Below are 23,086 nucleotides of genomic sequence, written 5' to 3' on the forward strand. Positions count from 1 at the left end.
GCTTGACACTGGCCACCGTGGGAGTATTTACACCACAGAAATTGGCAAATGCCACAAACTAGGGCTTCGTTTCACAGAGAGGTGGGTAAAAACTCCACCGGCACCCACTGGAGATCCCTCCTGCCCTTCCTCTGCCCCTCTCACTGGGCTTTAGCCCCACCAGCCACATTTCTGTCTCGTGCACGCCTGCCTCCCCCCGACCCCCGGAACTGGCCTCCTGCACAGCTTCCCGGCCAATCCGCTGCCTGGGCTCCCTTCTCACCCTCTGCAGGAGGCCTGCTCCCACCTCTGTGGCCCCAATCTAACGAAGTGCCCCATCCCTTAGCACACCATTCCTGTTCTCTCTTCTTCATTGTAACTCACCCTGCCCGGTGCGTGCATGTCACCCGCCTCCCTTTTCTAGAGCCTAAATTTCCCAACGGCCGACGGTGTTCCACCATACTCCCAGTATCTAGAACAGTTCCTGGCACATGGTTGGTGCACAGTAAAGCTCTTTTCAATAAGTTAATGACTCTGTCTGATAGGAACTGAGACATGGTAATCAGATCAGCTGTCTTCTCTGCTCAGAACCCTCCAACGGCTCAGAATAAAAGCCCGTGTCTCACAGTGGCCCTACACCACGCAGTTCTATCCTTATTTAGTTCTGCCCCCGCCCTGGCTCACTCACCAGCCACAGCAGCTTCCTTTCTGTGCCTTCAGGCACGCTCTCACCTCAGGACCTTTGCACTGGCTGTTCTTTCTTCTTCCTCATAGCTGGGGGCTCCCTCCTCCACCTCCTCTTGTGTGTCTGCCCACATGTCTCCTTGTCAGCAAGATCTTCCCGAGCACCTTGAGAAGTGCAGCCCCTTCCCCATCACTCTATCCACTTACCCACCTGCTCAGTGTGTTTTTCTCCACAGCACTTATCACCCACCAGCTGATACATGCTCTGTATATTTTTTTAAACTTCATTTGTTGTCTGTCTCCCCTACACTAGACTGTAAGAGCCCAAGGGCAGGGTCTTTGTCCACGCTGTGCAATTTTGGACGTAGAGTCTTGTGGGACAGACGTAAGTGCTCAAGAAAGGTTTGCTGAATGAACAAACAGATGAATCGTAACCTCAGACAAGATATTCCACCAAATCTCGAGCAAGTCAACCACCTACCATATTGTAGCGCTCCAGGAGCTCGGGGGTCACGGGGTAGCGCAGTTTCATCTTCCGGTAGAGGGCGTGCTTCTCGTAGTAGCTGACCAGCTCCACGAGGCTCTCGAAGTAGGCGGAGGTGCCCAGCACGAAGTGCCGGCCGTCCCGGTTGATGCGACAGTGCTTCACCTTGCCCCTGGCCCTGGGGGGAGACCACATGGTGCTGACATCCCAGCAGCCAGATGGTGGCCATATAAGCCCACCAACTAGAAACAACCTAGTCATCCATCCTAGGGGACCAAATAAATGAAGAGCACACAGCCCTCCCATGGAATACAATGATGTAGGTCTTTGCACAACAGATACAGAAGAACCAGTACCTCAGAAGAAACACTTCAGAGTGACTCAACTGCTATAGCTCCTTTTGCCCTTCCCTTCCTCCCCAACTACAGGACTTGACTACAGAACACCCCAGTGTCCAGATCAGGGCCAACACACTATGGCCCACAGATTAAATCCACACCCCTCCTGTTTCTGTAAATAAAGTTTTATTGACGCACAGCCACGTTCATCTGTTTATGTACTGCCTGTGGCTGCTGTCACTCTGCAACGGCAGAGCTGAGCAGTTGCAACAGAGACCATCGGGCCTGCAAGGCCGAAAATATTTATCCTTTGATCCTTTATAGAAAACATTAGCCCATCTCTCCTCGAGAACTCTGGGACTTGATGCTTAAATCTTATCTTTAGTGGTCCAACTAGTGCACAAATGGAATTTTTTTTCCAAAAGGTGAAACAAATCATTTATTTCCTCACCTATTTGAAACAAGAGGCAGAAAAAAATCCAAAAGAGAATAGAATCCTCAGTCCTACTAGTGTTTATCAGCAAGAACAGAAATATCTGTGAAAGTAAGTTTGACCCTAACTTTACAGCCAAGAGCATCTTTAAAACTGCAACAGAAATAGTTACTATGCTCAAACTACTTACCTTTTAAAAATTTTGCACCTCAACAGACACTTTTTACTGTTTTAAAAAATACATCCCGTTAAGCCATTTCTTCCAAAACTCCTATTTAAAAAAAAAAATGCTAGGAGACTACTTCTTCAGTAGCTTACATGCAATGATATTTTATTAAATATTTATTTTAAAAAAAGAAAAGAGGGCTTCCCTGGTGGTGCAGTGGTTGAGCATCTGCCTGCCAATGCAGGGGACATGGGTTCGAGCCCTGGTCTGGGAAGATCCCACATGGCGCGGAGCAACTGGGCCCGTGAACCACAATTACTGAGCCTGCGCGTCTGGAGCCTGTGCTCCGCAACAAGAGAGGCCACGATAGTGAGAGGCCCGCACACAGCAATGAAGGGTGGCCCCTACTCGCCGCAACTAGAGAAAGCCCTCGCACAGAAACGAAGACCCAACACAGCCAAAAATAAATTAATTAATTAAAAAAAAAATACTGCCGAGTAAATAAAACAAGTTGCAGAATGAAACTATAGTATGATCCTATTTGTATTTTTTTAAAATGGAACAAAATACCACTAGCAGAATGGCGCTATATATTTTCCACAGGTACATACGTATGTATGTAAAAAATTTTTTTTTGAGTCTTGATGGAGACACCAGTTACAAAACTGTGCTTTCTACCAGAACAAAGATTGAGATGGCAAAGACCATAGGGGGCTTTAGCTTTCACTGCAGTATCTTAATTTTTTTATAAGGCTAATATACTTACGTAGTTAAAAATTAATCTTAAAACTTTATACAAAAGCTCCACAGGGCGGGGAGGCTCTGGGGTACTGAGGTTAAGAGCATCAGTCAGGTTCTGGCTCCTTCCCCAGGTAACCTCCCTGAACCTCACTTTCATCCTCCACAGATCTGGGGACGCACAGCTTCTGTCTCAAGGTGTGTCAGGACCGCTGTCCGTTAGGTAACCCAGGGTAAGCCCTTTGCAATGTGTCTGGCACCCAGAAGAAACTAAAGAAATGGATGGTTGGGAAAATACAAACAGCCAAGCCAAAACTTCCCTGGGAGACAGAACAATCAAAAGGGGAGAACAGGGCTGGAGTACGAGCTGTGCTCTCCAGCCTCCCAGAGTGTGTTGCTATGAGCTGGCGAACACTAACGCCTGAGGTCTTAGCTTCGCTATGAAGCCCCTCATCCCACTGGGGGACCCCTCCCACCAGTCACACACAGACAACAACCTGGTCTCTTTGCGTGGATGTGAAAGCAGACACTTCCCTCCTGTGGAAATCTATACAGAAGGTCAGTATACGTTCCCAGGGCCTAGAACGGCACCTGGTACAGAAGAAGTACCCCACAAATACGTGGGGGGAGGGAGGAAGGAAGAAAGGGAGTCACTTGTAAGTCCTGTGAAGACATCTCTCATCCCCACCAGACCACTGGCCTCATGAGAGCAAGGGCTGGGCTGTTTTGATCACTCCTGAATTTCTAGACCTGATACATAGCAGGTGCTTTTCAAACATTTATTGATTCCTAAAAAAGAAAACCTCCAGCTCTCAGGGTGCCTCCAATCTCATGGGGAGGACAGATGTGCAAGCAGAACACGGTGGATGTATATAAGCTGAGTTATCAATCTGGGAGCCCCCCCGCTTCATCCATGCATTTCCAGTGACCCCAACCTCATCGCCAGCCTGAAGGTGCCCAATCAGAATCAAGTTACAGGGCTCAAGCAGGGGCCAGTGGGAGTACCTCACAGGACTCACCCTCTCTGTGGACACTGTCCTGGCAGCTCAAGGTAAAGTGAGAACAAAGCCAATGGAATGTAACACTGAGATGCTCAGAGCTTAGTCTCCTGAGGGTCACAGACAAGGCTTGTATCCGAGTGTGTTGGAGGCCAGTTTCACCTCTTGAGCATCTCAGCCTGTAGCCAGTAAATCCCCACCTTTTTTCTTTCAGCCACTGAGTTTGGTTTCTGTCACTTGCACCCGGAAGCATCCTGACTGACGACAGACTATAGCACAATGCGACCCCCAACACCCAGCCCAGTGCCTGGTACAGCACAGATTCAATTAAACACACCCAACTGCCATCCAGGGGGAGCAGGCACCATTAAGAGTTTTGGGGAAAAGAGCAAAGACACCCCTCTGTTGGCAGCACAAAGCACAAAAGAGCCACGCTGGATGGAGCTGGCAAACAGTAGGTTCTCAGTAAACAGCAGTGATAATGACCATCACCACCCCCAAGAAGGCAGCTCAGGGGTAATGGGGGGATGGGGCAAATCCAAATGCCCAGAGGGGCAGACTGGAACAGTAGCCAAGGGGGAGGGGGGAGGGCGACAGGAAAGGAAGGACAGCAGCAGCCTGGCACACCAGGGCCCCTCCTGTGCAGCCGGTAACCACCTTCACCACGGGGAACTGTGGGCCCAGAGCTGCCAACTCCTTCCATTTTTCATAAGAAGCAATCTGAATTTCCAGGTAAAACTTCTCAGTTTTTAACATCACCATGCAGGCTGAGCAGAGCACCCAGAGGCCCAATTTGGCCCACAAGCCTCTTGCTTAGACCTCACAGTAAAGAACGCAGGCTTTGGAGGAGGACAGGCCTGAGTCTGAAACCCTGACTCAGCCTAGGATGAGGCTGTGTGGCTTTAGACAGGTCACTTAACCTCTCTGGCCCTCCATTTCCTTACTTGTAATAACTGGATCTACCCCTCATGGGCTACAGTGATGGCCTCGAACAGGTGAGGCCTTGAAGGCAGCTCAGTGTCCCGAACATCAGTTAGGAACTCAATATCGGGTAGCCAGCATTCTATTACCATCATCAAGAATACGCAGGGAAACCCTGAAAATGGAGAGATGGAAGAAAAGTATGACCAACTGGGTCTGAACCTCCCTCACATTGCTTTTGGTAGAAATTGGAGTAATCGGGCATCTTGGGGTAGAATTAACGTAGAGAACCACAGTCCTAGAAATGGTCGGTCCATACAACCTCCCACTGGCAGTGGGGTGTCAACTGTGGATGGGAGGAAACAAGATCTACAGCATCACCCATCTGGGTTGCTGGGGCTGCCTGGGTTCGAATTCCAGCTCCACCACTCACAGACTGCATGTTTCAAGCAGGTTATTTAATCTCCCTGTGCCTCAGTTTCCTCCTCTGAAAAGTAGGGATCACGGTCATGCTGACCCCACAGAGTTGCTGGAAGATGAGACGAATTAATATAAAACACAATGCTCTTGAGAATACAGACCAGTACCCAGCACACTGAAAGCACACATCAATGTAGTCTGCTTTCGCTCTATATTATTGTCATCGTCGTGGTTGACACCCCGGGCGGAGGACACAGAGCTCAGCCTCCACCTGCAGTTCCCCCTTCGTTCTCCACACCTGCCCTTCCCAAGCCATCTCTGCAGAGCACACAGTGGGCTCCAGCCCGTGCACCTACCTGAAGGTGATGGCGTAGGAGTCGGTACCTTCGCGCTTCCGGATCAGGAAGGCCCCATCCCGGGGAACCCTCATCAGCATGTCCTCCGCTTCTCCACGGCTCAGCCCATCATAGTACCACCTGCAGCACAGGGCCGGGAAAATGGCCAAGGGAGAGGCCGCTGAGACTGGCAGCAGAGGAGGAAACAGTGGCTTCCCGGGATGCCTGAGACACGGCCCTGGAACCCACCACGGAAATTACACAGTGGGCCTCCTCATCCGAAATCACCTCTGAAGACAGCAGTTTTTAAAAAGATCACCCAGACACAGTTTGGGTGAAGCGTTCATGTAGTGGGTCTGCTTGGAGCATAAGCGAATAAATCAACCTACATCTTTACCCACCGCGCCCCCCGCCCCGACCCAAGCATCAGAGGGTAGCACAGTCACCGCAGCGTCTCAGAACATCAGAGGCAGAAAAGAGAGGGAATAGGGTTTTAGGTTTTTTTAAAGATGTGAAATAGCAAATTTTACGGCAATCCATTTGAATATGGACAAGAAAAGTAAAAAATAAAGGTGTCATAGCTATATGGCCTCCTGTGAAATGTGCATTTGGGCAGCCTTCTGCTTAAAAATTACTCTTTTCTTTTCACAACTAGTTAAGCCTTTGCAAGGCCTAACTGATACTCAATTTACAATTATTTTTTCGCTTTCAGAACAAAAGGAATGAGCTTGGACAGAAAAAGGTAACACCGGGCCAAAATTATCTCTGAAAATCAAAGCTCAAGACCTCAGGACCCCGAAGATAAAGGAGAAGAAAGGAAAGGAGAGGAGGAGGGAGAGGAAAGAGAAACAGGCCGTAGGTAACTGGACAGCGGCCGCCCTGGGGAACTGCAAGAGACCCCGGTGGGCCCGGGTGAGGCGCCTCGCGGGAATGTGGGCCCCAGCACACCCTCCAGGCTGGCGTTTCTGATCCGTGAACGCAGTCGCGCCCCCAGAGCACAGGGCACACGTACGGCTTCGACTCGTGCGGGCTGGGGTTGGGGACTGGGTCGGTGAGCCGGAGCTCGAACTCGGCACAGCGCAGGTGCGTCTCGCTGTAGTGCTGGATGAGGGCGTAGATGCTGGTGAACATGAGGTTGTCAGTCAGGTAATACTTCAGGGTCCCGCCCTCCACGGTGGAGCGGATCCGGCAGTGCTGGACGCGGCCCGACCGCCTGCCGGGAGAGGGACCACGTCAGAGCCCAGGCCCGGCCGGCTGGCCCTTCCCGCAGCCGGCGCGGCAGAGAGGCCGGGGTGGGCCAGAGCTGCAGCCGGGGCCCCCAGGGGTGGACGCTACGTGCGGCCACACAAGCCTCCGTCTGCTCTTAGCACCCGCCCAGCGCTTTCACACAAGCTGATCCTTGGGGCTGGATTCCAGACCATCCTACCTACTTCCTCTACCCGCTGTCCCCTTTCACCTACGTAACTGCTCCCCTGGAGCCAGACAGTCTAGGTTCCAATCCTGACTCTGCCACTGAGGAGCTAAGTGACCGTGAACAAGTGACGTGTCCTCTCTGAGCCTCCCTATTATTACCCTAGTGGTCCAACAAGGACAACGATAGTATCCTCCTCACAGAGATGTCCTGAGGATGAAACGAGATGACATACGGAATGTGCTCGGAACGCTGCCTGGTACGTGGTAAGCGTCTTACAGGCGTTAGCTGTCGCGATTATTTGTATGTTGTTAATATTAGAACTTTTATCCTTCGGGTCTCAATTTAAACACCACTTCTTTCAGGAAGTCTTCCTGGATTATTCTCCCAACACCACACTAGACCCCTCTCTTACAGATTTTCATGACGTCTTGCGCTTTTCTCACTGCACTTGTCACAACGAGAATTATGTATCGTTTGCCTGATTCCTTTTCCACTGTTCATCTCCCTCCTGAAACTCTCATCTCCATCAGGACAAGGACCCTGTCTGTCTGGTCACTGCTAAGTCACTGTGCCTAGCACAGAGCAAGTACCCAATAAATAAGTATCTTTTAATGAATTCATGTACAGATGACTGCGTGAGTGAGTGAGTGAGTGAATGAGCAAGCTCACTATAGCCTCACCCACAGTGCCGTAAGGCCACTTTACAATTTTAAATATTGCACTGAAATATCGCTGATCTTGCTGACTAGGTTTTGGGGGCCTCACCCAAGTCTTGCCCCACACAGCTCGCTAAATACAGTCTGGGTTCCCAGCCCAGCCCCACCCAGCGCGGCTGAGCTGGCACCACTTGCCTCACGGCGCCCCATCCCACCGGCCGCGAGGAGAAGGCGCGTGCCCCGGGGAAGAGCGCCATTACCAGAAGGACAGGGTGTAGTCATTGGGGTAGGTCTCGCTCTCCCGCACCAAGAAGGTCCCATCCTTGCCCCCCGTCTCGGCGCAGTATTCCTGCAGCAGCTTCTCGGCACTTGTCCTCTTCTCCACCTTCTTGTGGAACCACTTCTCCCCAAAATGCAGCTCCGTGGGGGCTATATCCTGGGCCGTAAAGAGAGGAGGGGTTTCTGAAAACCCGGACCAGACCCCCACTATCATCACACTGGTCCCTCCGTGCATGCTGATTCCTGAATAACAGACTGGACTGGATAACAGACCAAAAATGGCCTCAGCTCGCTTTTACCCCGAGAGGTCCAGGAAGCCAGCCTCCACTGCCCTCCCCACCCTCCACCCCCCTACTCCTGACACTTCCCCATTTGTGGTGGCCTCCTGGAGTTCTGAGTCCTGGGATAAGGGGTCCCCAGTACAGCCCTCAACTCTACTGTACAGGAAGTCTGAGAGCCATAATACCCTGGGGGCTGCACTCAAGAGATAGTACCAAGGGTGATCAGCAGCCCAGGGGGAGAGGGCAGGAAAGCCAGGAACCAGGCTAGCGGGTAAGGCTGCACAGAACAGCCAAATGATCCCATCCTCCCCAGGGAGCACAGGCCAAGCAAGCCTTCCAGAGAGCAGGAAAGACACCTGAACCTCACTGGCGAAGCACATGGGCCAGCCATCCAATCAGAGAAGAGCCAGGCAAGCCTTGGTACCCAAAGAGGCCAGCTCCTTGGACTGAGCATGTGCAGGCCTGCCGGCCACAGGATGAGAGGAGCGTTATAGGCGGTCTCCACCTACCCGGGGCTGTTCATCTTCCACAGTCTGTTCAATGTCATCGCTGAAGGACAGCTTGGCATCAGCAATGGCACAGTAGTGCCGAGTCCATTTCTACAAAGTAAAACCAGCGTTAGGGCTTCCCCAGAGTCTCTGCTCCATCAACTCTGAGGCCCAAGGCCCCTGCCTGGCATCACCCCAGCATTCACTGGGGACTTGCCTTTCCCACTTTTGTAGCCATTTATGGTGGTTTCACAGAATTCGATCCCCTGTGAGACATTTCTTTTAAAACATCTATTTATTCTGGGGTTCTTTTGGCATTTTCAGGACTTCTTTATTCAGTGTGTCTAAGGGTAGACACAACGTAATAGCGTATTCCTTTAATTTGAAGGCTTTTACGAATGATGGGATTGTTTTCTGTGTGTGTGTCCTCATGACTGTCTTTTTCTATTTCATCCACTTTTTAAGACTTTCAGGATTTCTCAGCCAGCCTGTCTAGAGACCCTTTCTTCAACATTTAAATATGACTTATTTCTTTATTTAAATTTCAACCATTTTTAATTTTTATTTCTAGAATATAAGAATAGACATGTAAAAATATACTCAAATGAAGAAAGAAAAATATGATACTACTTAATATGTAGAATCTAAAAAATAATGCAAATGAATCTATACACAAAACAGAAGCAGACTCACAGACAGAAAACAAACTTAGGGTTACCAAAGGGGAACGTGGGGAGGAATACATTAGGAATATGGGATTAACAGATACAAACTACTACACATACAATAGATAAGCAACAGGATTTACTGTACAGCACAGGGAACTATATTCAGTGTCTTGTAATAACCTATAATGGAAAATAATCTGAAATACATACATATATGTAACTGAATCACTTTGCTGTACACCTGAAACTAACACACCATTGTAAATCAAATACACTTCAATCAGTGAATCAATGAATTGATCAATACCTACTCAAATGGATTGCCATGTTAGGTTATGGAATATGAGAAGTGGCATTAACATTCAAAATGCCTCATTCCCATCAAAAAATAATGTTTCCTTGGCACTTCCCTGGTGGTCCAGTGGTTAGGACTCTGCACTTCCACTGCAGGGGGCCCGGGTTGGATCCCGGGTCGGGGGAACTAAGATCCTGCAAGCCACGTGGCTCGGCCAAAAATAACAGCAATAATGTTTCCAGTGGAACTGTCTCAGATTGGAGGACACTAAGGAGTTAGGACGACTAATCGCATTATCACATCCTAGACTGCATCCGGGATCAGAAAAAGGACATTAGTGGACAAACTGGAATAAGGTCCACAAATTAGTTGGTAGTATTGTACCCAATGTTCAATTCCTCGTTATGATAATTATACTCTGGTTACAGAGGATGTTACTATTTGGGGAAACTGGGTGAAGGATGTATGAGAACTCTCTGTGCTTGTATGTGTGTGGGAACCTAGAGTATGTTACATTGAATATAAAACTACTTCAAAAGAAAACACTAATGATGCAAAAGAGAAATAGTTTCCTTAAAATGACAAATTCACTTGGCACGAAATGGGAGTAAGACAGGAATCCTCCCGGAGCTCTCCAGCAAGCCACAACACATTCAGGGCTCTGAGAAGGGGCGTGAGAAGACGCACCTGGTCGATGGAATCCCACATGTACAGTTCCCCCTGCTGCTTGTGTTCATCTTTCTTGTCCTCCATGTTGACGTCCACGTCGCCTCGGGGGCCCAGCTTCTTATGCTGAGGGGAAAAACACACAAAGCCTGTCTCCCTAAGACCCAGGTTAGGATCTGTGAGCCAGCAAACATTCATCCCCATCAGCCAAGCATCCACCGGACCGTCCCACCTCAGGGCCTTTGCACTGTCTGTTCTCTGTGCCTGGCTTCTCTCTCACTACACTGAGCTCTGTGCTCGGCGTCACCTCCTCAGAGGAGCTTCCCTAAAAATAGCCCACACTCCCCTTCCCACCGCGGTCACTCTCTAGCCCCTGGTAGTTCATCTTCACGCTCTTTAGCCTAAGTCTATCTATGTATCTATCTGTCTTCTGTCTGTCTTCCCTGCTAGATTATAAGCCCCATGAGGGCAGGGACTTTGTTTTGTTCCCTGCTGAACCTCCTGTACTAGGTTAGCAGATAGTGCTCGATAAATATTCAGTGAATCAGTGATGCGCCCGTCTTCTCCGGCACACAGAGGGCAAGGCAAGATCACAGCCAGTCCACGGGCACAGGCTGTGCAGGGCAGTGGAAGGCACACTGGGGAGGTAGATTTACAAGACCTGGGTGCAAACAGCACTGCTGCTGCTTTCTCGGCTGTGTGACCCTGAGCAGGTGGCCGCGCCTCTCTGAACCTCTCATGTCTCATCTGCAAGACTAAGAGGATGATTACGACAACGTCCACCCGGGTGAGTTCACTGACCGTCCATGTGGACTAGCCTTGATAAGTCCCAGTTGTGGTGACCTGGTGGAGGGAGCTCAGGATTGGGAGTCAGACCTGGGCTTGAATTCAGGGCCTATCACCTTCCTCGCTGTGTGGCCTTGGCTGCATGACAATCTGTCTCAGTAACTTCCCCTGTAAAATGGGGGCAACAGGGACTTCCCTGGTGGCCCAGTGGCTAAGACTCTGCGCTCCCAACGCAGGGGGCCTGGGTTCGATCCCTGGTCAGGGAGCTAGATCCCACACGCCACAGCTAAGAGTTCGCATGCTGCGACTAAAGATCCTGCATGCCGCGACTAAAGATCCCACACGCCGCAACGAAGACCCAGCGCAGCCAAATAAATAAATATTTTTTTAAATGGGGGTAACATAGCCCCCCTGTCCTGTAACGCAATTGGCGTGTAGGATACCTGTAAATAGTGCAGCAGGACATAAATGTTCCATTTTGTTCCATCTTTGGCAGGAACTAACTGTGTAACCTCAGCTGAGTCAACCTCTAGACCTTGAGGTCCTCACCTGTCAGGTGGGCTGGGGGCCCAGGATTATCCGTCCTGCAGGGCTGCCGTGAGACTGAATAACACTGACGACCGTGCCCAGCCCAGTGTGTGGCACTCAGTGATCACGTCACAAATGCTACTTCCACCCCTTTTCCCTGAAATTGAAAGGGCTGAACCCAGAGGTACCACAGGTGGGGCAGTGGGTGCCCTAAAAGGAGTCTTCACACCCTAAAACAAGAGCTGGGAAATCCCTGGGGACACGCAGAGAGCTGTTCTAACAGAAACGGAGGGAAGCCACAGGGGAGCTGGGAATAGAGAGATGCAACGAGGTTCCCTGAAGACTGACTGCCAAACCTGAGGAGCCCTGGACACCTCCACCGCCCGGCCAAGCCCCCTCTGCCTCTCATCCTGCCTTCCTCATGCTAGAAGCTTCCCTGAGCGTCTCAGCGGAACCTGCCCCAGGATCTTAGCCAATTCCTCCAAATATGCTGGTGCTTTGACCCCTGAGGGCACCAGCCTCCTCCTCTCTGGATGGGCCTCAGCCAAAGCCCCCTCACAATTTGGTGTTTCTCTGCCAAGCGGTTTGTCTCCCTACAAGACCGTGACCTCCTGGCATGTAGGAAGTGTCCCCAATGCATCTTAGTGGTCCAGTGACAATCTAGGGAACATACCATGCGTTCACACTACCCCACCTTCATGGATGTTATTCCCCGAATCCGAAGGGCCTTCTCCCTTCTCTGCCTAGTAAATCCCTGTCTGTCCTTCCTACGAACCTGCCAGCTGTCACTGAAATCCATGCCGCTCCTTCCACCGATGGCTGCCCAGCTAGAGTCAGCCCCTGCAGATGGTGTGGTCATGTGACTAAGTTCTCACGCACTGGACACAACAGCCCAGGACTGTCCAACTGATGTCCCACCTGCTTACCAGGAATCACTCGCCCTGGACCCCTCACATTCCCGTTTCTTCGAGCTGGAGCTCAATGTGCCTTGCAACCCAGCATGGACCACACACAAGGACAGTGCCCTAGGGCAGAGCCTTAGCCAGTTCTGTGCCAAGGACCCCCTCTGACGTCTGGGGAAGACTACGGATGCCTTTCTCAGAATAATGTTTATAATGCATAAAATGAAAAGAGAAACCAATTATATTGAAATACAGCTACTAAGTAAATAAAAAATACTTGCAATATACTAACACATGTGCTTCTTTATTAACATCTTCCAAAAGATCTACAGGCAGATCTAATAACCATCATAATTTTAAAGTAGTGACGAGCACACGTTATCTTGAGATATTGGCAACAACTGTAGAAGTGAAATGAAAATATCCATGATTTCTGCTGGTGATAAAACCTCAAGCGGCTTGTTGCCAATATTCATAATGGAAGGAAATGTTAAGTTTTACTTACATGTTAATAAAGAGGCAGCATTTTTGCCCAAAGTTCACATGCCACCACCTCACAAGTTTTATCTGTGGATTCTCTGGGGGTCTGCAGAACCCCATCTGAAAACCCCTTTCCTGCGAGACCGCAGACCAAGATGAGAAGATCTTGAGTCCCCGGACAACCTCGTGGACCAGAGCGCAGAGCTCCTAGAATGCTCTCCCGCACATCGAGTCTTGAACTTACACGACTGAAGCCACGGTCCCTCTGGTCTCTTGACCCTAGTAATGCACATGCCCAAATGCCACCCCTCTCCTGGCACCCGTGATACAGCCGTCACTCACCCCTCCCCACGGCCACGCATCGGCCCTAGCGCACGCAGCCCTGCGGGGCAACTGCTCACTTCCAGCCCACCCCCCACGCAAGAACAGGGCCTGGGTCGCTGGAACAGCCCCGGTACCTCACGAGGGCCTGATGCAGAGCGGGACGTGGTGAAGATTTGCCTAAACAGATGCACGGAAGTGAGTGAACACTTCCGGGGCACTGCTGTGGGCCAGGGCAGTTCCAAGCGCGCTGCGCACGTCCTTCCGCGTTACGCTCGCGGCACGCGAACAACGTGGGTGCCATCGTGACCCCCAGACGGCGAGGACGCAGAGGCCGCGGGAGGCGGAGCGGCCCGGCCCGGGGTCAGGCGCGAGGCTAGCGAGGCGCACGGGGAGCCCGGGCCGCTACCTTGATGATGATCTTCTCCCGCAGCTGGCTGGGCGACGGCAGCTGGTCGGCACTGGCCTCCGTGGGCTTGGTGAGCAGCAGGTCGCCGAGCGCCTCCCGGAACACCCGGGCCATGTGGCGCTGCTGCTCCACACAGCAGTGCTCCTCGATGGACAGGATCACGGGGAAGCTGCGGGCGGCGGGGGCGGCGCTCAGCACGGGGGCGGGGGCCGCCCACACGGGGCCGCCCGGCCCAGCCTGCGGGCCCAGCGCGAGCCCCGTGCTCCCGGCCTGGGGGACGCCCACACGCAGCTGGGGCTTCTCGGCAGGGACTCCGGCCAGGATGGAACCCGGGGTGGGTGTGTGTGTGTGCGGGGGGGGGGGGGGTAGCTGTGTCGCTATGTGGGGTACACACGTGTGTCTGTACGTGGAGAACATATGCCTGATCGTGTGTCTGTGTAGGGGGTGTGTGTGTGTCTTTGTGTTCTGGGGGTGTCGGTGTGTCTTTGTCTTCCGGGGGTGTCCTATGTGGGCGGTGCCTCTGCACGTGAGCCTCTGTGTGGGATGTGCGTGAATGTACGTGCGTGTGCGCTGGGGGGAAGGGGGCGTCTGTGTCCATCCGTGGGGGGACTGCCCGTGTCTGTGGGAGGGCGTCTCTGTGTGTGTGTGTGTGTGTCCACGTGGGGTGTGTCTGCAGGGGGGGTATGTTTGTGTGTGCGTCCGTCCACCCAACCCTAGCTGCCTTCCCCTTAAAGGTGAACCACCAGGAAGGAAATCAGCCAACCGACCTCGAGGTGACAAAGGCGTGGTCTTTGATGGCCTGCACGACGTCATCAAACTTGATCTTAGTGGTCCGCGTCCAGCCGTGGTAGATGATGGGCTTCCCGTCGGGCCCGTCCCAGCAGTCCACTGAGGGCAGAGACGTGCAGCCTCAGCACCCGCGCCTCCCTAGTCCACTGAGGGCGGCCACGCTGCCGGGGTGACGACCGCGCCTCCAGCCCCGGCCCCCGCACTGGCTCAGTCACCAGGACCCCGGGGCCAGACCCGGCATCACCCTCAGGGGCCACCAACATGGGGACACGTGTTACCTATGCGCTTACAGGAAGATTTTGGTCGTCTAATTAAAGGTCCCGCTGTCCAAAAGAAACGAAACGTTTCTTTTTTAAAAAGAGATTTATCATGTGTTTTATCTTCTGATTTGACTTGTCTAAACCTTGGCTTGCTTTTTCTGCCAGCGGAAAGAATACAGAGCAATGGGAAATTCATTTTTAAAGATTCACGGTAAAATATTCAGACCGAATAGGTGATGCAGAAGATAAGCATCCCCTATATTTTTGACCCCCAGAGGGAATAGGAGCTGACAGTTTCGAACTTGATTTTTTCACATTTGCTTTTTCCTAAGGGGGGAAAAAGGCATAAATTAGGCAACACTCTGTAGGAATAACTGCCATGAAGGTCTGATACCGTGATGAATGCTTTTGATAAAACTGGAGCCTACATCAGTGGTTTGTGCCTCTTCTCAGCCCAGTACAGTCATGAGCCTCTGGCGCTGAGTCGGGCCGGGGGCGAAGGGTGGGGGAACGGGAGGAGGCACTGGCTCCCGGCCACGTCCGGGACCTGGAATCACCTCTGCCGAGGTGGCTGTGAGCAACCGGGGACAGGAGAGTCAGGGCGGCGGCCGCGGCAGGGCCGTTGCTAAAACACGCAGGGTGTCTGCTGCCTCGAACACAGCAGCCCAGAAAGAAGCCGAGGGACAGGAGGGCAGTAAGGCCATCCTGGCTACTGGCCTCCCAGCCCCTCCACCGTATCCGGACACTTTCTGGAGCCCAAGGTGATGTAGCTCTGGCCTGGCCCAGCTCCACACCACTCCTCGTCGTGGCGACCTTCTCTTCTGGGGACAGGTCCCTGGCTGGTGGCCGCGTGGCTCACCCCAGATGCTACGGGCACCTGGGTTCTCCCTCGATCTGTCCCGTGCACCCCCACTACTCGGGCCTCCGAACAAAGCATCCAGCAACAACACGGCCAGTCCCAGCCCGCCGTCCGCGCGGCCGCCAGCGCGAAGGGGGTACTCACGCTCAATGCAGCGGCAGCCCATCCGCAGACAGCGGATATAGGCCTCCGGGGACGACTCGCTCCGAAGCTGGTCACCCGTGAGGTACCTGGACGAGAGGAGGTGGGCGGCTGCGTGAGGGCAGGCCTGCAGCTCAGGGCATCCCCGGGGAACTTCTCAGCCCAAGCTCCCAAAGGCCTGAGTTCTTCCTGTCTACAGAGACCTGCATTTAGGATCCGGGCCAGACACGTGCAGTCGTGCGGCCGAGCCAGTCATGAGCCTCAGGCCGTGATCGTGGGCTATGAAGGATAACCATCCTGGCAATCCAAGTGTGGGCTCGAGAACGTGTGTTCTTTCGAGGAGAATTCGGTCAAAGGGTGTCAGGCAGGAGACTGACGTATGATGATAAATTAACAACCCCCCTGCCCCACAGCTGCCCACTAGGCCCTCAGTCTCAACAGGGCAGAGACGGGCCATCATTGTGATACCAGGGCCCCGGGCCAAGCACAGAACAGATGGGACTTACTACCCTGTGAACTATGTCCACCAAAACTGACGTGAAAATACCTATTTTTATCCCTCTCCTCCTCACCACATTCCCCCTTTAAGAGTCTGTGGTGCTCAGCTGTTTTCTCGGTTTGGTAGAACTGACCATTCTAAGACACAAACTCAAACCAACGGACATGGTGGGGAAGAGAGAACCATGAAGTCAATTTGCCCCAGAAAAGGAAGGTACCTTCCAAAATGCCTGGAGATGAACTTAAGGGCCTTCTCTCCAACTCCTGCCTGGACTGACACTTGGTAAAGTACCAGTCGACAGCTCTCTGGATGCCCAGGACCCAAGGCCTCCACCCCCTCACCTTACAAAGCAGACTGAGCATCAGAATTTGAGTGTAACACCCATTTCTCCCTTCCCGTCTGCTCTTTTTTGCAATCAGGGCAGTCTTCCAAAGATACACATTTGAGTGTGTTGTTCTCTGGCCTAAAGGCTATCAGTGGCTCCCACGGCCACTGCCCTCGCTCTGACTTCAACGAGTCCACTCAAGCTGACCCTCCTGTCCTCCTCTCCTGCCACTCACCCTCCCAGATTCTACACTCTAGTCCTACTAGACCCCCCTCAGTTCCTCCTGCCCCTGGACCTTTGCACATGCCGTTCCTCTGTCTGAAGCCCTCCTCCTTGCCTCACCACCTGTTCTTCTCTCACCAACTCCGGCTCATCGTTAAGACTCCAAGGAGGCCTTTTCCCCTCCAAGCACATGAGGATGGGGCCGCTCCTGCCCTTTTCACCGCTGTATCCCCAGCACCCAGCAAGCACAGGGCCTGGCACAGGGCAAACTCTCAGTAAATATCAGTTCAATGACTAATTCAATTGCTTTCCTGTGACTACTAAGAATGAGATGCCCAAACCATGCAAACCAGCTTTGTCAACTTGCTTCTTAGGGCCATAGAAAAAGGTTTATTATTGCAAAACCAATTGGGAAAGAGAGATGCATCCCCCCATCCTCCAGAAGCTTTCATATATTCCAATCTGAGCAGCGAGGGCCTGCACTCTGCCCACTGCCCACACGCTTTGCCAGAGCAGTGCACTTGAGCGCCCACCGTATTGCCCTTCGCCTGCCTGACCCACCGCAGGCTCGCGGTGAAACTCACGTGTTATGTGATGAGGAGATCCAGTAATGAGACAAGGGGTTGTTCATGTCCTGCATATCCACCACGTCATACTTCTCGTCCCAAATGCTGTTCTCCCGGGAAAACAGGTACGTGAGGAACTAGGAGAGTCACAAACACAAAGAGGGGACCATCACACTAAGGACGGGTGGTGCCGGGTTCTTCTGGGTCTGTGTCAACACGGGGAGATGGTACATGAATATTCAACAGATGGTCTCCAGACCTCAGTTACCCAAGTTTTCAGTGCAGAAAACTCAGACTGCAATAGGCTGTACCAACACACGTTTCATTGACCTATACAGTATTTACCTTTTTAATGTGTATCCTCAAATATTTGAGGCTACAAGAGTATATGCTACCCATATATAAGTTTTAAGGCATAATAACATTATGAACATTTGTGAACCTACCACCCAACATGAGAAACAGAACATGCCAGCATCATAACATCTAAAAGGCAGGAAATTTCATATCCCAATTCCTGACCCCTTAAAAAAAAAATCAGAAGATTGAGTGACAGTGGGTAACACTCTGTTTCCTGGGAACCACGGTACATGGGACTGGAGCTTCCCAGTTCCCCCTCACACAGGGACAAAAGCACCCATTTTCACATCGTGCAAGAGCCCCATAAACCTTGGAATTTCCTTGCTCTGCTTGTAATGGTTAGAGACTCCCTGGTAGCACACGCCCTCTAGTGACAAAAGCAAAGATCCCGCCCAGGCTATGGGATCAAATAGAGGAGGAGAAAAATCAAAGGCTGTGATGGTTCAGGACCTGGAAGGAAAAAAAAAGAGTTCTCGACTAAGAGAGCCAGTCTCGGGGCATCTAACAGCAAAGCCCTCCAAAGGAAGAGACCCAGAAAATATACCTCGGAGGACAGAGACTTGAATCACAAAGCCATGCCAACAGAACGAGGAGCCCACTTACCTCATCCACAAACAGGAAGGGCTCGGCAGTTTCTCTCATCGTGTCATCAATGAACTTTGTCATCCGCTCACGGACTTTGTTCAGATCCTGAGCCCAAAGCTCCTTAGAATGATAAAGAGAACAAGAAATCATCAGAAAGAGGAACTGCAAAATTCTTTGCCTCCCAGGATCCGGTTTCAGTCAAAGACCGAAACAAGGACGTATTCTGCATGCATATGCAATCAAGGCCTCACCCTGTGCATGGCAAACATTTTCCCTAAAGGACCAGAGAGTAAACATTTTAGGCTCTGGGCCCCAACCACTCAGTTCTGCTACTGTCGTGCAAAAGGAGCCACAGACAACAGGCACACAAATGGCTGTGGCTGCGTTTGTGAATAAAACTTTATTTATAAAAACAGGCAGTGGGCCAGATGTGGCCCCTGGGTGTAGTCTCGACTCCTGCTCTACGCTAGTTCCTTATACGTGTTATCACGGGAGGCAGGGAGCACAGTTACATCAGACCACTGGGGTTACTCGCCTGGCTGATGCTGGGCAAGTTATACACCTTTTCTGTGCCTCCTCATCCATTACGTGGGAATAATGCTATCTACGCACAGAGGCTGCGAGGGGCTGGATGAAATAAGGGTCTGTGCTTAACACAGCACCTGGAACACAGAAGGTGCTCAAATCACGGCATTGTGTGAGCAATCGTCATCCTCCTATGACATCTCGTTTAGTCCAGAAAACTCTGCAGGTCATACACTGTCATCGTCATTTTACAGACAAGGAAACAGAAGCTCAGGACATCACATGATGATCCCAACTTCACACAGCTAGTAAGTAGGAGAGCTGGGCTTCCAAATAACTGAACTTTGGAAAACGGACATAGAATCAGTCCAAATCAGTGAAGCAGTGCTTCTCAGACAACAGTATCGTCTGAAAGATACATGACCAGTTCAAAAACAGCTTCTGCACGGTCTCAGAACTTCGAAAGCCCTTTAGAAAAAGAATATATAACATAAAGTAACTTTATTGTTTTCCTCTCCAAACCCTAAAACCCCAAATATTCATAGACAAAAGGATGACACCTGACCCATAGATTCAACTTTGACTCATGTTTTCTGGGTTCCAAATATTCTAAAATCTCTATCTTTAAGAATCATAAAAGCAGATGTGCTACCAGACGTGTGCAGTTGGATGGGAAGGGTCAGATCAGGATGTTTGAAAGAAGGAAAAGCGTAAGGGCAGACACAAATGAGGTGGGTGCAAATCAACAATGAGCCTTGCTGTTCATCCTTGCAAATCTACTTGGATAAAGGACACCCAATAGCTGGGAGCTGGGGGAGCGTCCAGTTCATGTGAATACAACAGTGATGCAATCCTTGAATACCAGAACATGAAACTCAAATTGTAGGATACTTAATGCAAACGCCTTGCCAGCCCTAGACGCCCCCAAAAGGCCAGAAGCTTCCTGCTTCCTTCTCCTAAAAAGCTTTCGCATAACAAAAACACGGGTACTGGACTTCCCTGGTGGCGCCATGGTTAAGAATCCGCCTGCCAATGCAGGGGACACGGGTTCGATCCCTGGTCCAGGAAGATGCCACATGCCGCAGAGCAACTAAGCCCGTGCGCCACAACTACTGAGCCTGTGCTCTAGAGCCCGTGAGCCACAACTACTGAGCCCACGCACCCAACTACTGAAGCCTGCACACTCTAGGGCCCGCGAGCTGCAACTACTGAACCCGCATGCTACAGCTATTGAAGCTCGCGCACCTAGAGCCCGTGCTCCGCAACAAGAGAAGCCACCACAATGAGAAGCCCGCGCACTGCTCACCACAACTAGAGAGAAAAGCCCGCGTGCAGTAACGAAGACCCAATGCAGCCAAATAAATTAATTACTTAGTTAATTTAAAAAAAAACACATGGGTACTTAGCTGCTATAACCTGGAACTGCACTGGCTGTAAATAAGAAATCTTCTGCCTAAAGGAGTTTAAAATATGAATAGTCTGGGAGGGGGTAGAAAAATGTATCTACTTGGTGTGGGGTATTGAGTTGGGCAACTATCAATATAATAAGGAAAATGATCAGAGTAGTGATGAGAGGAGCAAGCATGGTGAGGCCGTCAGCACTGGGCAGGGGCAGCCCTCCGGGTTCTGTGCTCACGCTTGTCACATGGTGGCTCGTTTAGAACTCACACAAGCCCAGGCAGGACATACACTATTATTCTCCAGTTATGTAAATAAGAAAGCTGAGGCTTCAGTCATTAATTAAGTTGCCCTAATGATGAGCCCAAGACCAACGCAGGCACGTCAGTTCCGGGTCAGTTAGTGTCACCCACGCCTCCCAGGGCCGGACTGCGGCACATTTAACCAGCCCCCGAATGGAAATTCAGATCAGTTCCAAGTTCTCACTTCTATTCAAAATGCTGCCATTATTTCTTTAGGATAAGTTCCTAGGAGAGCAATTATTTAATCAAAGTATATAAACCTTTTTTCAAAGTTTGCATTTTAATTGTGTATTGCCAGTGTGTCTTCTACAAACCTGTACTGATTCGCACACCAAGTGCTACAGTGGCTATTCCACATACGAGCATCCACCACCCCCAACAGACGTCCTAGGTCACTGACTCTGCTCCATGCCAGCGTCCCACAGAGCGCTGGGAGCTGGGACACTCAGGGTCCACGGGACGGACGGCTCAGAGGCCCCAGCCCTGGCAGCACATCTTGTTCCCATCACGCGCACTCACACAGATGCTCGTGGGCTGCCTGCGTCCTAACTCCCGGATGCGGGATCCTGACGGCCTGTACCTTGCTCCCGGCCCACAGCCCTGATCTCTGAGGGCAGCCCAGCCACGGGGCTAGCGTAGGGAAAGCCTGCGACCCTCCCCTGGAATAAAATTACTGAGCACGAGGTGGTGGATTCCAGGATATAAGACGACTTGTCTCCAGGAGTTTAACCGTTTAACTTCCACGGCTCCCTACAAAACTGAGTAATTCAGCGCAAGGAAGCGCACGGCGGAAAAGCAAACAGCCTGTGCCTCTCTCTCTGTGTCACTCTCCGGGCAGCACCGCACCTTGCATGTGATCGTGCTCAAAAGAATTCATGGATCCCCGCCTCGTTTCACCTGCCCTGGGTCGTAGTCTCAGGCGGGGCAAGGAAGCCTTCTCTTGGTCACTCCCATTCACCCCACGTGGGGAGAGCGTGACACCTCAAAGTCCTCGGTCACCAGTCATCATGAACCACAGCAGCTAACCGCCTCTGCACCTCATGCAAGTGTGCGTCTGTTCGTTATTTTCCCTACAATCAGTGACATCTGAACATGGGATGTGTACTGTCTGACACTAAGAAATTCGTGTTCATTGTGAAAGGTGTAACAGGGGAATTATGGCCATGTTTTCTTAAAAAAAAAAAATGTCCATTTCATAAGAGAGACATGTTGAAGTATTTTCAAATGGAATGATACACAGTCTGGGGTTTACTTTAGAATTTGCCAGCAAAGAAATGAAGAAGGAAGGAAGGGAAGGGAGACACGTGGGGATGGAGATGGAGGATGGATGAAATTAAAGTGGCAAAATGTTCTTAACTTTGTAATCAGAGTGATGGGTACAGGGTGTTTATGATGCCAGCCTGTCTACTTCTGTGTATGTTTGAGATGTTCTCTAATACAAAGTATTTTTTTAAAGTAAATGAACGGAATATTACTATGAAAAAGACTATATACTGTTATTATGAAAAAGAGTCTATTAAAAAAAACTAAATAAAGAGAATAAAAGTAAATGAAACTCCAGTGATATAAATAAAAATTTGAAATAGATATGTGACTACGCATATATATACGTACTCATACATACACACAAAGATCAAGACCATCTTGTCTAATCCCCACAATTCTGAGAGGTAGGGTTCTCATCCCCACTTAAAGAGGAGGAAAGTAGGGCACAGAAAGGTCAAACCACCTGCCCAAGGTCACACAGCTAGTGAGAGGATGCCAGGTTTCTCTCACTCTAACTCAGTTTCTCAGCCGAGGCACTGCTGACACGTGGGGTTGGGTAGTTCCTTGTTGGGGGCGGGGGGCTGGCCTGTGCACCTCTGGATGTTGAGCAGCATACCTGGCCTCTACCCACCAGATGCCAGGGGCAGCCATTGCCCTGGGGCAGAACCGTCCCCTAGGAGACCACTGCCCACCACAAACTCTGACTCAGCCACCAGCTCGGAGCCCACACGCAAACATTCCGGGAGACGTCCACACGTCATTTGTTTAAGGACAGCTGTGCCACCTCATCCCCCAGAGGACCCCCAGGCTCATCCACCTTAGTCACACCCTCTGCGAGTCAGGGAAGGCTTCCTGGGGAAGCGACACCAGAGGTGAGCTGGGGGGAGGAGCAGAAGCCGGCAGGTGAGAACACCGTCCGCCCGCCCTGGGGTGTTCTCCTTCCCTTCCTCCATCTGGGGCCTGGGAAAGGGGCTGATGAGAGGCCAATCTTACTCCAGAGTCTAAGCCCCCATGGCAGCGCTGAGCAGGGAGACGACACCTGTTTCACGACAGCAGGTGGTGAGAAGGTGAGCAACCGCTGGGGCAGCCCCACCCCAGGGGCCCTGCTGTCCTCTCACCTGCTGTTCATGTAAGAGGAACCGCTGGAAGTCGTGCAGGTGAACAGCGGAGGCATCCGGCCGGTCGGTGTTGCTGTCCTCGGGGAAAGGGAGGGTGTTGAGAGAGGGCCATCCAACAGGCAGGAGGCGATCCCAGCCAGCAGGACGGCCACCCAGACACCCTGCCGAGTACCCCCTGCAGGGCCAGATGCAGGCTGGCCAA

General features: G+C 51.4%; 1 protein-coding gene across 3 annotated transcripts in view; it reads right to left on the reverse strand.

Moving 5' to 3' along the window:
- Positions 1 to 23,086, reverse strand: part of PLCG2 (phospholipase C gamma 2) — a 208,206-nt gene that overhangs the window by 46,914 nt on the left and 138,206 nt on the right. For all 3 annotated transcript variants that reach the window (XM_057534982.1, XM_057534980.1, XM_057534981.1), the window contains exons 9-20: positions 22,885 to 22,957; positions 18,294 to 18,395; positions 17,349 to 17,467; positions 15,722 to 15,807; positions 14,437 to 14,557; positions 13,670 to 13,838; positions 10,265 to 10,369; positions 8,636 to 8,725; positions 7,827 to 8,002; positions 6,509 to 6,709; positions 5,518 to 5,637; positions 1,145 to 1,325 (exon numbers count right to left, since the gene is read on the reverse strand). In XM_057534982.1, coding sequence (XP_057390965.1) covers positions 1,145 to 1,325; positions 5,518 to 5,637; positions 6,509 to 6,709; positions 7,827 to 8,002; positions 8,636 to 8,725; positions 10,265 to 10,369; positions 13,670 to 13,838; positions 14,437 to 14,557; positions 15,722 to 15,807; positions 17,349 to 17,467; positions 18,294 to 18,395; positions 22,885 to 22,957 — 1,543 coding nt within the window. The remainder of the gene's footprint in view (positions 1 to 1,144; positions 1,326 to 5,517; positions 5,638 to 6,508; positions 6,710 to 7,826; positions 8,003 to 8,635; positions 8,726 to 10,264; positions 10,370 to 13,669; positions 13,839 to 14,436; positions 14,558 to 15,721; positions 15,808 to 17,348; positions 17,468 to 18,293; positions 18,396 to 22,884; positions 22,958 to 23,086) is intronic.

The sequence above is a fragment of the Balaenoptera acutorostrata genome, chromosome 19 (genome assembly GCF_949987535.1).
Source record: "Balaenoptera acutorostrata chromosome 19, mBalAcu1.1, whole genome shotgun sequence".
NCBI lineage: Eukaryota > Metazoa > Chordata > Mammalia > Artiodactyla > Balaenopteridae > Balaenoptera > Balaenoptera acutorostrata.